The sequence below is a fragment of the Odocoileus virginianus genome, chromosome 11 (genome assembly GCF_023699985.2).
Source record: "Odocoileus virginianus isolate 20LAN1187 ecotype Illinois chromosome 11, Ovbor_1.2, whole genome shotgun sequence".
Classification (NCBI taxonomy): Eukaryota; Metazoa; Chordata; class Mammalia; order Artiodactyla; family Cervidae; genus Odocoileus; species Odocoileus virginianus.
The window spans coordinates 40,116,903-40,136,085 of record NC_069684.1 but is presented as its reverse complement, the minus strand read 5'-3'; the positions used below and the strand labels follow the sequence as shown (position 1 = coordinate 40,136,085).

The window sequence follows — 19,183 nt, the reverse complement described above, 5'->3', positions numbered from 1 at the left end:
TCAGTTGATGCAAGCCAGGTCTAACATGAATGGGGAAAACAGCAGCAATACACTTTTTTTTTTTTGGTTGAGGCATGTAATTCTGTAGCTTATGTGGGTTATTATTTCTACAGAGGTTTTATTTCATGGTGTGCATATGTAATCTAAAATTCCTTACAGTAAATTATTTCTTTCTGTGGAAACTAACTCCTAATTCTGGACTATTGAGTAGTTTAAAGTGAAAAATTATTTACACAATATTAGAATGCTTTTCAGTGAGTTTATAGACTTTGAAAGAATTGCTGTGTATTTCTTTTTATTTTGTTAATGGAGTTGTAATGGACCACCTCCTTATCTTCCACACTAATGAGATTCTGAGGTCAGGAAATAACATAACTCCAGTTACTAAGAGAAGGAAAAGGAAATGGCAACCCACTCTAGTACTCTTGCCTGGAAAATTACATAGACAGAGGAGCCTGGTAAGCTACAGTCTATGGGGTTTCCAAGAGTCGGACACGACTGAGCGACTTCACAAGCCAGAGTAACTCCAGTATAGCCAGTTTTCTTCCAGAGTTGGAACAAGTCTTGTTTTATTGGTTGAGCACCAGAGGAATGACTGACTTGCATTTAGGGTCTACATTGAATGGAAAAACATGTGTCTTTAAAAATACTCATTAAGGCAAGATAACACTGAGTGACTTATGGGGACTGACACTTGTGGGAGTAGCAAATTTATATCTGCCATTTGGTGTTCACTCTGGAACATGCTCACTGAAAAGAAAGGTGGATGGAACCTTTCATGTTACTTGAATATTTTTCTCTTTTTAATTGCCATGCAACTCAGTTCATGGAGGTGAAAAGCTCATGTGATCTAACTCTGCCGTGTTTAAAGGAGAGATTCATGATGATAAACAGAGTTTATCCTAAAATCTAATTGTGACAACTAAGATCTTGACATTCATTTATCCATGTTTTATTCTGAAGAAAAAAATCAATAGTTGAAAGTAAGCTATAGATTTGAGTATAAAAACCACACAGAGTTATGTTAGAAATCCACAGAAATATTTGATAGTATTGACAGCCTCCTATATTGCAGTATATATTTTAAATATATAGGACTCTAGCAGTGGTTGAAATATGGTAGGTCCATGTTTGTTTTATCCCACTGTTGGTCTCTAAGATTCAAGTGTTTTCTGAGTGTTCTCCTGCTTTCTTTCAAAATAACTTTACAACTGTTAGGCTGTCATTAAAAGTGACTAATACAGTTTAAAACGCTTTTTTTTTTTTATCTCTTATCACTCCACAGGAGTCTGTAACAGACTATACTACACCTTCTTCCTCTCTGCCTAACACTGTGGCTACTAATAATGCAAAGATGGAGGATACTTTGGTTAATAATGTAAGTAATCAACTGGAGACATGGCAGGTTTGAATAGGAACCTGGCTATTGTACCTAAAACACACTTTATGATTAGTATTTAACTCTGCCTCAGAGTTGTTCAGTAAGTTTGTATTTAGGACCACTGTAATGTAATTAGGGGAAATAGTCAAAGCTGAGTTGTTATTTTTCCCCTGAAAGTTATCACTTTATATTTAATATCCAGGTTTGTGTTGCTTAGTCTTGGTTTCATATCTACTAATCATGTTAACCTGGCTTTGGTAAAAAAAAAAAATTTTATTCTTAGTTTTCACATTCTACTGATTCAGCATTTAATTTTGTTGGTAATTTTGTTCTTAAATGACACCTTTTTATAATGCTGTGAAAGGTCGTTCACTTAAAACAAGAAGACAATTAGATTATTACTGAAGATTTATGTGTTTCTTTTTTAATTTGAAAAATGATACTGAACATTAACAACTTCATTCCTCTTGTGAAGACTGAAGGGTTTATCTTCATAAATCCTTGAATACTTTATTAAAAGATGACAGTAAGTTACACAAATCTAGCTCTCGCCTCCCAAAGCAACCATATTATAATTTAAGAATCTGTTAAATATGGGTACAGTCCAGTACTTTGCCTAGTTCACAGACTGACAGGTGAAAAATGGGTAAGAAAAAAAAAAAAAGAAAAGCATTTAGAAGTTACATGTCTGGCTCTTGTTTTGGAGAGCAGATAACGGTGGAAATTTGGTCATCTGCTCTCTGTTTAAATATAGTCCTCTATAAACAAAGGCTTTTCTTTAAAATAATAATAATAATGATAACCTTTACAGATATATTTAGAGAGCTCTTAAAAGGCTTCAATTATATAACTTTGAGAATAAAAACTCTGAATTATGTTTTATTACAATGTCTTTGCTATGTTTTCTGTTTTTCTCTTTAGTGTCAGGTATATAGGCTTTTAGGTGAAACACATTAGGGATCATTTAATCCAACTTTTGTTGTCTGGCTGAAGGAAAAGGTATAGAAAGGAAAAAGTCACACATTTTGTCTTTGTGATAGGAGAGCACTTTTGGAGCTGATGAATGTAATTTGTCCAATTTCCTCTTCCCCTGACTTTTTGAGGAAAGGTTTATTTAACTTTCTGTTGTAAGCAATGGAATACTAGGGAAAGGCAAAAGGGCTTAGTCAGTTTAATTCCGAGTGTCACTACGTGGATTATCAAGTATGATAACTGAAATTGAATCAGTAAGGTTTAATTATATTTGAATTGTGGTGTCTTTTCTCATTTTAGAAAAATATAGAATGTTACCTTTTGCAAAGTATTATGATGTCTTCTGCCAAACTACTCTTTTCTAAAAATTTAATTTATGAAATATGAATATGGAAGGAAAGATCATTAATCTCAAAACCCTTAAAACTCATTGAAAATATCCTCATGAACATTTTAATGCTTTCTGTCTGATCTGCAAGGCTGATTAACATAGTGACTTGTATACAGAGGACTACTGAAGGGAAGATGCCCAGTCTTGTGTATAAGTAGTCTGTTTGATTTTTAGCAGTGTATTCAGAATATATTTGAAAACAAGCTCAGCTTGGGTCAGGGAGCATTTATAAAAAGTCATCAGTTTGAAATGATTTCACAGTGTTGCTTATTTGTGCCAAGTTTGGTGGTGATTCTGAGCTTAATATAGTGTTAAAAACAAACATCCTACATGGGGAAATTTTTAGGACTTTTTGAAATGTCTGTTTTTTATTCATTAAGCTAGGGGTTCCATTTTATGCATAGAACTGTGGTCTCTTTAAAAATTAAACTGGGGAATTCCTTGACAGTCCAGTGGTTGGGACTCTGCACTTCTAGAGTACATGAGTTTAATCTCTGGTCAGGGAGCTAGGATTCCCACAAGCCACTTGGTGTGTCTAAAAAATTAAAATTAAACTGAAAGATGGCTTATTTCCCTTGTTGAGACTTAACACACTTTTTTTAAGGATCTTAACTGATTTATTGGTTGTAGTACCTAATATTACAGTTGTTTTGAATCTTGAATGATTCAAATCAATTTAAATATTGAAGATTTAAATGCTGGTGGTCTTTTTGATCATTATAGCACAGCTATTTTGAAGATTTATCAAATAATTTCTGTTAGATTGCCCATAGTATCACAAAGTGATCATCTTAAACCCCTCCCCAGCATTTCATTTTATTTAAACTGAGTGAACCATCAAAATCAGTCATGTAGTAGTACATAATAAAATCCTAAGATCCAGAGAATTAGTTGGAAAAAAGAGATAAAGGTAGCAAGTTTCCAGTATCTTCAAGTTTCTATTAAATAACAGCATGTACCACAATTATGTATTGCTATCACAATTTGTTTAGTGTAACAAGGTGGAGGTGATAATTATATCCTTTCCTCCCAACATTACTTTTGTTCTTGAATCTAGTTATAAGTTGACTAGGTTGCTGTAAAGAGACTTTCTTATATTTACTCTATCATGTTAAATGCTTCATATGGAACCTGTGGGTTCTATAAATGGTAGAAATTATATTCCCTAGAGCTTTGCTTTACAATGTATGGTCCAGGGACCAGCAGCATCAGCATCACCTGGGAGCTTGTTGAAAGGCAGAATTTCGTGCCTTCCCCAGACCAAGTGAGTCTGAATCTGCATTTCAACAAATACCCCAAGTGTTTTGTATATACATTAAAATATAGGAGCATGGCCTTTAAGTTTATACCTTTTATATGTGATAGATTCTTTTTTCTATCAGTGATGTAAGCAGATAGTATTTCTTTTCAGAAGTTTGATCTAAGGTGTCCAGAGTTATCAATTAGTATAACTGCAGTGTAACTTCAGTCAAATATTCCTGTTGGCTGTAGTGAAAATAACCTTAGAATACATTGGCATTATCTTTAATGGGGCTTTTGTGGCAGACTTAGTTAGATTGTGATATGTGTTGCCTACCTTTTCAGGTGCCCCTGCCCAACACCCTCCCCCTCCCTAAGAGGGAGACTATACAACAGAGCTCCAGCCTAACTTCAGTTCCTCCCACTACTTTCAGCCTCACCTTCAAGGTATGTACAACATCCATCTCTAAAGGTCCTTGATTATTGCATGCAAGGGAACATAAGTTAATACTCTCGGTATTCTTACTAGTTTTGTGCAATAATCAGCAATACTAAGCTGAGGGAATGGAGTGATGTCAAATTACACCTTAGTTTTTAACACCACATAGTAGTAGCTTGATACCTTCATATTTAAAATGAGGCCTATGCTTGTGAATTTTGTCTTAAAAATACAAGAGAGCATTTTATATTTGGTTTGTGTTGGGTTCCTCTTAGAGACTGTAATAGTTACTGGAAACATTAGTTGTGCAGAAAGCAACTAACCTGGTGTTGCATGTTTTTTTTTTAATCATAAGTACCAATAATGGTTAAGAATGCTGGTTTTTTGTCTTTCCTGTAAGTCATGTGTGAATTGAATGAATGCATAGTGGTAGTTCTGAAGATGTAATTGATTTAAACAAGTAATTTTTTATTTGATTTGTGTTGGATAATTTTTGAATAAGAGTCCAAAAGAGATTTTACACAACACATGCTTTTTGTTGTCAAGAAATTTAGTCTTATTTTTTTTAATCTCCTATTATACTTAATATTTTGAGCTATGCTACATGTTACTAATACTCTTGTACAATTGAGTTATTTGAGAGTATTTTATATCAGTTGTTCACCCCAAGAGTAGTCAGTGGTTAAAAAGAACAGATGCACAGATATATATTTAAGTGAGGATTATTTTTAACTGCATTTATTTATCTCTTTGGTGCTATGTATTTATAGTTTTATAACCTAGACCAGTATTTATCCTCTATTATAGCAGGACTTTCTGATGCTGCACTGGTTGCCAGTGAATCTTTTTGATGATGGTCAAGAGAGGAAGTAACTAAGTTGTTTTATAATGTGGTCAATGTTTGTTTCTAGACTCTTGGTGTTTGATTCTCCAGCCTCCTGACCACTTGTCCCCTTGACCCCCACCAACTTCTTTTTTTTTTATATATATATACCCCCAACTTCTTTTTAAGAAGTTGCTTAAGTTTGAGAGAAAATTTTTACAAGACAACCACTCTGCTTGTAACATCTCCATCTTTACCCAGTCCTTACTGTTTACTGCCAGTTCCTCCTACTCAAAGTCAAAGCTGTGGTTTTTCCAGTAGTCATGTATGGATGTGAGAGTTGGACTATAAAGAAAGCTGAGCGCCGAAGAATTGATGCTTTTGAACTGTGGTGTTGGAGAGGACTCTTGAGAGTCCCTTGGACTGCAAGGAGATCCAACCAGTTCATCCTAAAGGAAATTAGTCCTGAATATTCATTGAAAGGACTGATACTGAAGCTGAAACTCCAGTACTTTGGCCAACTGATGTGAAGAACCAACTCACTGGGAAAGACCTGATGCTGGGAAAGATTGAAGGCAGGAGGAGAAGGGGACAACAGAGGATGAAATGGTTGAATGGCATCACTGACATGATGGACATGAATTTGAGTAGGCTCCAGGAGTTGGTGATGGATAGGGAGGCCTGGCGTGCTACAGTCCATGGAGTTGCAAAATTTGGGCACAACTGAGCCACTGAATTGAACTGAACCTCATACTCAGCCTTTTTTGTTGTTTTTCCCCTTGAATGACTGTCTCAACCTGTGTTTCATACTTATATCTTACATTTGCTGTCTCAAATAAGCAAATATAATATATTAGTTATTCTTTAGGCTAGGTGTTGATTCTTCACATTGCCTTTCACTGGATGTTTTTAATACCCCCAAAAAATACAGTTGAATTAAACTAAATTTAAATTGTATTAGCTTAAGACTTTTTCTAGTTTCTTTATTTTTATTTTTTTAGTGTAATTTTATTTTATACTGGAATATAGTTGATTTATAATGTTAGTTTCAGATGTACAGTGAAGTGATTCAGTTCTACATATGCATATATACATTATTTTTCAGGTATTTTTCCCTTATAGGTTATTATAGAATAGTGAGTAAAGTTCTCTGTGCTGTACAGTAGGTCCTTGCTGATTATCTGTGTTTACTTTTTTTTTTAATGCCTCTATTTGAGAGATTTATAAAGTATGGAAATCTCTATTAATATATATGGGTATTACTGACAGTATATTTGTCAAAAGGAAAAATGAATATAGTTAAGTAATTATACTTTCTGGGTTCTTTGAATTTCTAAAATTAGAATCTAATTTTTCCTGCTTAAGAAAGGAAACTAATGTGTATGGCTTAAATATCATGTAAAATTGGTAAGTATAATTTTATTTCCAATGCAACAAAACTGGTTATAAAAGGCATTGTAGTCTTTAAAATTGCTCTAAATCATAAAATCTCAATACTAGCAAATTGCATTTTGTTGGACTTCTTAAGTGGTAGTATGTGGGGGTTTTTTACTTTTGTTTCTTACCCTCTTAAGACTTCCATTTTAAAATAAAGCACATTTGAAATCAGCAAGGTGACTGTGAGGAAAAGGAAAGAAGCAAACCTAAAAGTGTCTTATAATTTGAATTTGTAGTAATGATATTAGCCATCAAGGTTAAATTGTATATAGTGTGTGTTTTAACAGGGAAGTAGGGAGATATGTAATATTTCTCAAATTATTAAAGTTAAAATCAGGTTGAATTTTTTATAAAGTTGGTACTTCAGGGACCTTCAAACTTCCCAACAGTGATATTTTAAAATCTTATTTGTGAAAAGTGTTCTCATGGGGCTTACCTGGTGGCTCAGATGGTAAAGAATTTGCCTGCAATATGGAAGACCCAGGTTCGATCCCTGGTTGAGAAAGATCCCCTGGAGAAGGACATGGCAATCCACTCCAGTATTCTTGCCTGGAAAATCCCGTGGACAGAGGAGCCTGGTGGGCTAGAGTCTATTCAGTTGCAAAGAGTCGGATACAACTAACACATAGTATACGTATACACATGTAAGTCATTGCTGCTAAATTTTGTAGATTATCCTGGATTTTTCCTTCCCACTCAATATTTTGACTAGTAGAACAAAAAACTTCAAAATTTCTGTTATCTGTTCCTTTCCTGTTCAAGGAGCCTCAGGGTAGTTGAGGATCTACATCTTTGCTCTCCAATTCATTATCCACACACCACATGTAGTTACTGAGCACTTGAATGTGGCTAATCCAAGTTGAGGTGTGTGCTATAAGTGTAAAAGGAAATACAGAGGCAGGAGACTTAAGCCCAAATCCTGAGAAAACCAGAAAACTCCTGACTACACGGAACTTTAAGGAATAAGAGACCATCCAAAAGCTTCCATACCTATACCAAAACCAACCACCACCCAAGAGCCAATAAGCTCCAGTACAAGACATACCACGCAAATTCTTTAGCAACGCAGGAACATAGACCTGAGTGTCAACATACAGGCTCTCCAAAGTCACACCTAACACAGAGACCCATCGCAAAACTCATTACTGGACACTCCATTGCACTCCAGAGAGAAGAAATCCAATTCCACGCACCAGAATGCTGACACAAGCTTCCCTAACCAGGAAACCTTGACAAACCAACCGTCCAACCCCACCCACTGGGTGAAACCTCCACAATAAAAAGGAACCTCAGACCACAAGAATACAGGAAGCCCACTCCAGACACAGCAATCTAAACAAGATGAAAAGGCAGAGAAATACCCAACAGCTAAAGGAACATGAAAAAAGCCCACCAAGTCAAACAAAAGAGGAGGAAATAGGGAATCTACCTGAAAAAGAATTGAGAATAATGATAATAAAAATGATCCAAAATCTTGAAAACAAAATGGAGTTACAAATAAATAGCCTGGAGACAAAGATTGAGAAGATGCAAGAAATGTTTAACAAGGACTTAGAAGAAATTTTTAAAAGTCAATTAAAAATTAATAATGAAATAAATGAGATCAAAAACACCCTGGAGGGAACCATGAGTAGAATAACAGAGACAGAAGATAGGATAAGTGAGTTAGAAAATAAAATGGTGGAAATAAATGAAGCAGAGAGGAAAAAATAATCAAAAGAAATGAGGACAACCTCAGGGACCTCTGGGACAATGTGAAACTCCCCAACATTCGAGTCATAGGAGTCCCAGAAGAAGAAGACAAAAAGAAAGGCCATAAGAAGATACTCGAGGAGATAATAGCTGAAAACTTCCCTAAAATGGGGAAGGAAATAGCCACCCAAGTCCAAGAAACCCAGAGAGTCCCAAACAGGATAAACCCAAGGCGAAACACCCCAAGACACATATTAATCAAATTAACAAAGATCAAACACAAAGAACAAATATTAAAAGCAGCAAGGGAGAAACAACAAATAACACACAAAGGGATTCCCATAAGGATAACAGCTGATCTATCAATAGAAACCCTTCCCTTCAGGCCAGAAGGGAATGGCAGGACATACTTAAAGTAATGAAAGAGAATAACCTACAACCTAGATTACTCTACCCAGCAAGGATCTCATTCAGAAATGAAGGAGAACTCAAAAGCTTTACAGAAAAGCAAAAGCTGAGAGAATTCAGCACCACCAAATCAGCTCTTCAACAGATACTAAAGGATCTTCTCTAGACAGGAAACACAGAAAGGTGGTATAAATGTGAACCCCAAACAACAAAATAAATGGCAACAGGACCATACCTATCAATAATTACCTTAAATGTAAATGGGTTGAATGCCCCAACCAAAAGACAAAGGCTGGCTGAATGGATACAAAAGCAAGACCCCTATATATGCTGTCTACAAGAGACCCACCTCAAAGCAAGGGACACATACAGACTAAAAGTGAAGGGCTGGAAAAAAATATTCCACGCAAACGGAGACCAAAAGAAAGCAGGAGTCGCAATACTCATATCAGATAAAATAGACTTTCAAATTAAGTCTGTGAAAAGAGACAAAGATGGACACTACATAATGATCAAAGGATCAATCCAAGAAGAAGATATAACAATTATAAATATATATGCACCCAACATAGGAGCACCGCAATATGTAAGGCAAACGCTAACGAGTATGAAAGAGGAAATTAATAGTAACACAATAATAGTAGGAGACTTTAATACCCCACTCACAACTATGGATAGATCAACTAAACAGAAAATGAACAAGGAAACACAAACTTTAACGGACACAATGGACCAGCTAGACCTAATTGACATCTATAGGACATTTCACCCCAAAACAATCAACTTCACCTTTTTCTCAAGTGCACACGGAACCTTCTCCAGAATAGATCACATCCTGGGTCATAAATCTAGTCTTGGTAAATTCAAAAAGACTGAAATCATTCCAGTCATCTTTTCTGACCACAGTGCAGTAAGATTAGATCTCAATTACAGGAAAAAAATTATTAAAAATTCAAACATATGGAGGCTAAACAACACGCTTCTGAATAACCAACAAATCATAGAAGAAATCAAAAAAGAAATCAAAATATGCATAGAAATGAATGAAAATGAAAACACAACAACCCAAAACCTAGGGGACACTGTAAAAGCAGTGCTAAGGGGAAGATTCATAGCATTACAGGCCTACCTCAAGAAACAAGAAAAAAGTCAAATAAATAACCTAACTCTACACCTAAAGCAACTAGAGGAGGAAGAAATGAAGAACCCCAGGGTTAGTAGAAGGAAAGAAATCTTAAAAATTAGGGCAGAAATAAATGCAAAAGAAACTAAAGAGACCATAGCAAAAATCAACAAAGCTAAAAGCTGGTTTTTTGAAAAAATAAACAAAATTGACAAACCATTAGCAAGACTCATTAAGAAACAAAGGGAGAAGAACCAAATTAACAAAATTAGAAATGAAAATGGAGAGATCACAACAGACAACACTGAAATACAAAGGATCATAAGAGACTACTACCAGCAGCTCTATGCCAATAAAATGGACAACTTGTAAGAAATGGACAAGTTCTTAGAGAAGTATAACTTTCCAAAACTGAACCAGGAAGAAACAGAAGATCTTAACAAACCCATCACAAGCAAGGAAATCGAAACTGTAATCAGAAATCTTCCAGCAAACAAAAGCCCAGGACCAGATGGCTTCACAGCTGAATTCTACCAAAAATTTAGAAAAGAGCTAACACCTATCTTACTCAAACTCTTCCAGAAAATTGCAGAAGAAGGTAAACTTCCAAACTCATTCTATGAGGCCACCATCACCCTAATTCCAAAACCAGACAAAGATGCCACAAAAAAAGAAAACTACAGGCCAATATCACTGATGAACATAGATGCAAAAATCCTTAACAAAATTCTAGCAAACAGAATCCAACAACATATTAAAAAAATCATACATCATGACCAAGTGGGCTTTATCCCAGGAATGCAAGGATTCTTTAATATCCGCAAGTCAATCAATGTAATACACCACATTAACAAATTGAAAGATAAAAACCATATGATTATCTCAATAGATGCAGAAAAAGCCTTTGACAAAATTCAACATCCACTTATGATTAAAACTCTCCAGAAAGCAGGAATAGAAGGAACATACCTCAACATAATAAAAGCTATATATGACAAACCCACAGCAAGCATCACCCTCAATGGTGAAAAATTGAAAGCATTTCCCCTGAAATCAGAAACAAGACAAGGGTGCCCACTCTCACCACTACTATTCAACATAGTTTTGGCCACAGCAATCAGGGCAGAAAAAGAAGTAAAAGGAATCCAGGTAGGAAAAGAAGTGAAACTCTCTCTGTTTGCAGATGACATGATCCTCTACATAGAAAACCCTAAAGACTCTACCAGAAAATTACTAGAGCTAATCAATGAATACAGTAAAGTTGCAGGATATAAAATTAACACACAGAAATCTCTTGCATTCCTATACACTAACAATGAGAAAACAGAAAGAGAAATTAAGGAAACAATACCATTCACCATTGCAACAAAAAGAATAAAATACTTAGGAGTATATCTACCTAAAGAAACAAAAGACCTATACATAGAAAACTATAAAACACTGATGAAAGAATCAAAGAGGACACAAACAGATGGAGAAATATACCATGTTCATGGATTGGAAGAATCAATATTGTCAAAATGGCTATACTACCCAAAGCAATCTATAGATTCAATGCAATCCCTATCAAACTACCAACAGTATTTTTCACAGAACTAGAACAAATAATTTCACAATTTGTATGGAAATACAAAAAACCTCGAATAGCCAAAGTAATCCTGAGAAAGAAGAATGGAACTGGAGGAATCAATCTGCCTGACTTCAGACTCTACTACAAAGCCACAGTCATCAAGACAGTATGGTACTGGCACAAAGACAGAAATATAGATCAATGGAACAGAATAGAAAGCCCAGAGATAAATCCACGAACCTATGGTCACCTTACCTTCGACAAAGGAGGCAAGGATATACAATGGAAAAAAGATAACCTCTTTAACAAGTGGTGCTGGGAAAACTGGTCAACTACCTGTAAAAGAATGAAACTAGAACACTTTCTAACACCATACACAAAAATAAACTCAAACTGGATTAAAGATCTAAATGTAAGACCAGAAACTATAAAACTGCTAGAGGAGAACATAGGCAAAACACTCTCCGACATAAATCACAGCAGGATCCTCTATGACCCACATCCCAGAATTTTAGAAATAAAAGCAAAAATAAACAAATGGGACCTAATGAAACTTAAAAGCTTTTGCACAACAAAGGAAACTATAAGCAAGGTGAAAAGACAGCCCTCAGATTGGGAGAAAATAATAGCAAATGAAGCAACAGACAAAGGATTAATCTCAAAAATATACAAGCAACTCCTCCAGCTCAACTCCAGAAAAATAAATGACCCAATCAAAAAATGGGCCAAAGAACTCAACAGACATTTATCCAAGGAAGACATACAGATGGCTAACAAACACATGAAAAGATGCTCAACATCACTCATTATCAGAGAAATGCAAATCAAAACCACAATGAGGTACCATTATACGCCAGTCAGGATGGCTGCTATCCAAAAATCTACAAGCAATAAATGCTGGAGAGGGTGTGGAGAAAAGGGAACCCTCTTACACTGTTGGTGGGAATGCAAATTAGTACAGCCACTATGGAAAACAGTGTGGAGATTTCTTAAAAAGCTGGTAATAGAACTGCCATATGACCCAGCAATCCCACTTCTGGGCATACACACCAAGGAAACCAGATCTGAAAGAGACACGTGCACCCCAATGTTCATCGCAGCACTGTTTATAATAGCCAGGACATGGAAGCAACCCAGATGCCCATCAGCAGACGAATGGATGAGGAAGCTGTGGTACATATACACCATGGAATATTACTCAGCCATTAAAAAGAATTCATTTGAATCAGTTCTAATGAGATGGATGAAACTGGAGCCCATTATACAGAGCAAAGTAAGCCAGAAAGATAAAGACCATTACAGTATACTAACACATATATATGGAATTTAGAAAGATGGTAATGATAACCCTACATGCAAAACAGAAAAAGAGACTCAGATGTATAGAACAGACTTGTGGACTCTGGGAAAAGGCGAGGGTGGGATGTTTCAAGAGAACAGCATTGAAACATGTATATTATCTAGGGTGAAACAGATCACCAGCCCAGGTTGGGTGCATGAGACAAGTGCTCGGGCCTGGTGCACTGGGAAGACCCAGAGGGATGGGGTGGAGAGGGAGGTGGGAGGGGGGACCGGGATGGGGAATACATGTAAATCCATGGCTAATTCATTTCAGTGTATGACAAAAACTACTGTAATGATGTAAAGTAATTAGCCTCCAACTAATAAAAATAAATGGGAAAAAGAAAGGAAATAGATACTGGATTTGAAATGTTACTTTTTAAATTAAAACATCTTAATTTTTATATTGCTTATAGGTTTTAATTATTATTGTAGATATATTGGGTTGAATGAAATATGTTACCAGAATTAGTTTTACCTCTTTATTTTTTAAAGTGTGGCAACTGGAAAATATAAAATTACATATGGCTTACATTTATGTTTGTTGAACAGCTCTAAACAGATTAAATAAGACCCGTTTCTACTATTTAAAAAACTAAGACTACAGGTAAAATCAGCACCCACAAATACAAATGGTGGCAGTAAGAACCTGAAATGCTTAATGGGGTCTGGACATGAAACAAAAAATATTTCTACTGTAACCAAGCCTAAAGCCTGCCTGGTTACATTGCCTTTAAAACACTGTGAACATAAAATAGCCAAACAGAAGATACATCTCACTTGCCTCAAGAAATGTTGGCTTAAAGGCTTAAAAAGAAAGATTGGAGAGAATGGATATTTAATGGAGGACCTTTAGTGTCTTGCTTACTAAAATCCTTAAATTGGTCCAAAAGAACATGGTATTTACGTTTCCTTATTCACTGGTAGGAATAGGGACTCATATTTAGATGATTAAAGCTGTCTCTATGTTTTACTGCCCTGTTTGCCAGAGCCTTTAACAAACTCTATAGAGACAGAATTAAAACCCATTGCAGTTTGAGTAAAGGAGCAGAGATAAAGAGAAAATGAAAGGTTTAAAAGCCTTGTGGTCCTAATCTGAAAGATTGTATTTGGAATACATTTATGTATATATATTTGTTTATGTATGTTAAAATTCTGTGTTAGGATAGTGATTTTTTGTTTGTTTGTTTGTTTTAAAAAATGTTCTTTTTGTTCCAGATGGAGTCTGCTCGCAAGGCGTGGGAGAATTCTCCAAATGTAAGGGAAAAAGGATCCCCGGTAACTTCCACAGCACCTCCAATTGCAAGTGGGGTCAGCAGTAGTGCCAGTGGACCAAGCACTGCTAATTACAATTCGTTCTCAAGTGCATCGATGCCTCAGATTCCTGTTGCTTCAGTCACTCCCACAACTTCACTATCAGGTAGAAATCCTCGTGTACCTTTTCTTTAACTATCTTAAATTATTTAAAATTTCTTTGAGATCTTTTCCTATTTACTCTCCCCAAAAATATATTTATAAAAGATGTGAGATTGTACATGAGATAATTATCAGCTCTTTTATAAACTTACTGGTTGCCTTCTTCCCCTCTTTTTACCCTCTCCCAATTTTAGCTTGGTAAATATTTAAGGATGGCTTACTAAAGTACTTCAATTGATCTTCCCTTCTTCCCACCCCAGTTGTCAATACAGATACCCAGAAGTAATTGGTGGGAAATTTCCTGTCTTGTTCCTCTAAATTTTTTTATAAATTTTACCTTTTGATTTTTATTATTTAACTCATACAGCTAATTAGACCCATTCAGAAATAACACAGAATCACAAAGCTTTTAAGTTTTCTGTGATCTGTATCTAATTTGAAGGAGCTCTTGGCTTAAGTCTATTGATTTGACATATTTTCTGGGGAAGAGTTACAGGGTAGAGACTTCCCAGTCTGTTATTTGAATAAATGATATCCATTGGCTTTGGTGTTTTGGGTTATGTTGTTTTTAAGGAGTCTGTCAGCACCCCAAGTTAGAAGGTGTTTTTCTTAAATGTTTCACTAGTGTGTCATCCTTTATCTCATATGGGGCTTTATCATTCTTAAAGAACCAGAGATGTTTCTGAAGTATTTGACTCTATGAAGGTACAGCCTTTTACAATATGCATAACCATGTTTCTTCTGAAAATAGAAGTTTCATTTTAAGCTTTCCTAATACTGTCTATATTTCCAAAACAGTGGGAAAGTCCTTTTCCGACACATGTAAAATGTGTACAGCACAGAATTTACTTTCTCTGGCTAGTTTTCATTGAGTGATGGCAGTAATGATTTTCAGTATTCCAGCTTTCTGTGCTAGTTTTAAGCACCAAAAGGAGTATACTTTGGGTTGTACTATAGTCATTTGATATTATCTGGAATCAGACATATGTATTAAGACAAACCCAGAGGTTCACATCAAAGACAGTATTCAACTGTACCTCTTCCACCACCCATTTGCAGGACATCTTCATTATATAAATATTAACAGCTTAGGCCCCAGACTGCTTGGGGATAGGGAATGATGCTGTAAAGGAACCAGGAGGAGAGTACTGTAGGAAGATTAGGAAATAAAGAGATTGAGAAACTTTCTGCTTTTTTCTTTGGAACCCAACTACTTCCTTTCCTTGGGGCTAGTTTCCCTACACTTCCCTCAACTAGGATAAGTTTTTAACAAGGACCTTCTTGCCTGGTCATCCAAATGGAAGAATAGAGATACCTCAATCTTAGTCCTCTCTTAGAACATCATTTGATGTCTGAAAATAATAATAACTATTAATCTGACTTTTGAATCAAATACCTGTACTGTTATTTACTGCAGTATTATTAATAGTTTGTTTTGTTTTTAAAGTATTACTAAATACAAGGAGAGAATAGTCTTAAGTTTGTGTGTCTTTCTAGGAGCAGTTTACATTAAATTTTTATATTACGTTAATAATAATTATTCTTAAGGTACAGCACTTTTTCCTGTGTTTCTTATGTTTATGCCTAGCCTTTAATAGATGTTCAAATATCTATTTGATGTTCTAAAGCTCCTTAAGGTATTTTGCCACAAAGAGGAAAAAAATCTAACCTTAAGTTTCTGTGACATTCAGGGAGCAGTTGTGGTCTGTCAGGGCCTAAGTCCTTGTATTTATGTCTCACCTAAATGAATAAGTTCTTTATTATCCTTTGTGATGATTGAAAACTACGTATTATTTTGACACTAAGCTGTGACAATGTTGTAGACTCTCAGCCTTCTTGTTTTATGAGTTTATATTTAAATTTTCTATTTATCTTTCTCCAGATTTTGTAGTCCTGTTGCATGATAATTGTTTCATCCTATTATAAGCCACTTCATATCCACTTTTGGTCTGAGATGCAGTATATAAGTACATAATAAGTACTTACTCTGCATAAATATTAATTTTCCACTTTCCAATTGGTGAATTTACTTGAATTTGCTTGAATTTACTTAAATATATTACACTTCTCTCATTTTATCCCTCTCCCCAATGTAGGAGCTGGTACATATACTACCTCTTCTCTGAGTACAAAATCTACAACCACATCAGACCCTCCTAATATCTGTAAAGTGAAACCCCAACAATTACAAACGAGCAGCCTGCCTTCTGCAAGTCATTTTTCACAGTTAAGCTGTATGCCTTCCCTTATTGCTCAGCAACAACAGAGTCCACAAGTCTATGTGTCTCAGTCTGCAGCAGGTAAGATTTTTTTTTAAGATTTGAATATAAGGAATTTAGAAAATGAAGATGTTTTAATGCTTCTGCTTTTTTTCTCTTTCCCTTTTCAAGTTTGTGTTTATTTGCTTTGCAAATTTGTTTCCTCATAGAATTGAATGCTGTCTCTCTTTGGTAAATCTTCAAGGGCTTGTGACAGTTGTTTCTTATACATGTGTTACATAGATAGTAGACAAATTAGTGTACCCGTGGATTCCAAGTCTGCAGATTTAATCAGCTGTGGATTGAAAGCATTTGAAAAAAATTTCACAAAGTTCCAAAAAACAAAGCTTGTATTGTCTGTGTATGGATAACTATTTATGTAGTATTTACATTGTATTAGGTATTAGAAGTAGCCTAGAGATTTAAAGTATATGAAAGGATATGCTTGGGTTATATGCAAACAATGTACCCAATTTTACATAAGAGACGAGCATTTGCAGATTTTGGTATCTGGGCCAGGGACAGTGAGGGTAGTATCCTGGAACCAACCCTCTACAGAGAACCAAAGTTTGTTATCTGAAACCTGACAAATTGATGATAAAGTACATGAGGGAAGAATAAACCTAAGAACAAGAAAGAAAGAAATATATATATTGGGAGGGGTAACATCCTACTAAATTCCACAACATTCAGTTCAGGAACTCAGTTGTGCTGACTCTGTGACCCCATGGACTATAACACACCAGGCCTTCCTGTCCATCACTAACTCCTGGAGTTTATTCAAACTCATGTCCATTGAGTCGGTGATGCCATCCAACCATCTCACCCTTTGTCGTCCCCTTCTCCTCCTGCCCTCAGTCTTTCCCAGCATCAGGGTCTTTTCAAATGAGTCAGCTCTTCGCATCAGGTTGCCAAAGTATTCCAGTTTAAGCTTCAACATCAGTCCTTCCAATGAACAGCCAGGACTGATCTCCTTTAGGATGGACTGGTTGGATCTCCTTGCAGTCCAAGGGACTCTCAAGAGTCTTCTCCAGCACCACAGTTCAAAAGCATCAATTCTTCAGAGCTCAGCTTTCTTTATAGTCCAGCTCTCACATCCTTACCTGACTACTGGAGAAACCAGAGCCTTGACTAGACAGACCTTTATTGACAAAGTAATATCTCTGCTTTTTAATATGCTGTCTAAGTTGGTGATAACTTTCCTTCCAAGGAGTAAGCGTCTTTTAATTTCATGGCCGCAGTCAACATCTGCAGTGATTTTGGAGCCCCCAAAAATAAAGTCAGCTACTCTTTCCACTGTTTCCCCATCTATTTGCCATGAAATGATGGGACTGGATGCCATGATCTTAATTTTCTGAACGTTGAGCTTTAAACCAATTTTTTCACTCTCCTCTTTCACTTTCATCAAGAGGCTCTTTACTTCCTCTTCATTTTCTGCCATAAGAGTGGTGTCATCTGTGTATTGAGGTTATTGATATTTCTCCCAGCAATCTTGATTCCAGCTTGTGCTTCATCCAGCCCAGCCTTTCTCATGATGTATTCTGCATACAAGTTAAATAAGCAGGGTGACAGTATACAGCCTTGACATACTCCTTTTCCTATTTGGAACCAGTCTGTTGTTCCATGTCCAGTTCTAACTCTTGCTTCCTGACTTGCATACAGATTTCTCAAGAGGCAGGTCTAGTGGTTTGGTATTCCCATCTCTTTAAGAATTTTCCACAGTTTATTGTGATCTACACAGTCAACGGCTTTGGCATAGTCAATAAAGCAGAAGTAGATGTCTTTCTGGAATTCTCTTTGCTTTTTCAATGATCCAGCAGATGCTGGCAATTTGATCTCTGGTTCCTCTGCCTTTTCTAAAACCAGCTTGAACATCTGGAAGTTCACGGTTCACGTATTGCTGAAGCCTGGCTTGGAGAATTTTAAGCATTACTTTACTAATATGTGAGATGAATGCAATTGTGCGGTAGTTTGAGCATTCTTTGGGATTGCCTTTCTTTGGTATTAGAATGAAAACTGACCTTTTCCAGTCCTGTGTCCACTGCTGAGTTTTCCAAATTCGCTGGCATATTAAGTGCAGCACTTTCACAGAATCATCTTTTAGGATTTGAAATAGCTCAACTGGAATTCCATCACCCCTTCTAGCTTTGTTCGTAGTGATGCTTCCTAAGGCCCACTTGACTTCACATTCCAGGATGTCTGCCTCTAGGTGAGTGATCACAACATCATGGTTATCTGGGTCATGAAGATCTTTTTTGTACAGTTCTTCTGTGTATTCTTGCCATCTCTTCTTAATATCTTCTGCTTCTGTTAGGTCCATACCATTTCTGTCCTTTATTGAGCTCATCTTTGCATGAAATGTTCCCTTGGTATCTCTAATTTTCTTGAAGAGATCTCTAGTCTTTCCCATTCTATATTTTTCCTCTTATTTCTTTGCACTGATCGCTGAGGAAGGCTTTCTTATCTCTCCTTGCTATTCTTTGGAACTCTGCATTCAAATGGGTATATCTTTCCTTTTCTCCTTTGCATTTCACTTCTCTTCCTTTCACAGCTATTTGTAAGGCCTCTTCAGATAGCCATTTTGTTTTTTTGCATTTCTTTTTCTTGCGGATGGTCTTGATCCCTATCTCCTGTACAATGTCACGAACCTCCGTCCATAGTTCGTCAGGCACTCTATCAGTTCTGGTCCCTTA

General features: G+C 36.0%; 1 protein-coding gene across 12 annotated transcripts in view; it reads left to right on the top strand.

Annotated features, from left to right (window-relative positions):
- Window positions 1-19,183, top strand: part of PRRC2C (proline rich coiled-coil 2C) — a 100,146-nt gene that overhangs the window by 66,907 nt on the left and 14,056 nt on the right. For 11 of the 12 annotated variants that reach the window (XM_020872078.2, XM_020872056.2, XM_020872122.2 and 8 more), the window contains exons 23-26: window positions 1,286-1,378; window positions 4,329-4,430; window positions 14,035-14,236; window positions 16,329-16,532. In XM_020872078.2, coding sequence (XP_020727737.2) covers window positions 1,286-1,378; window positions 4,329-4,430; window positions 14,035-14,236; window positions 16,329-16,532 — 601 coding nt within the window. The remainder of the gene's footprint in view (window positions 1-1,285; window positions 1,379-4,328; window positions 4,431-14,034; window positions 14,237-16,328; window positions 16,533-19,183) is intronic. The other variant, XM_070474332.1, reaches the window with a different exon arrangement.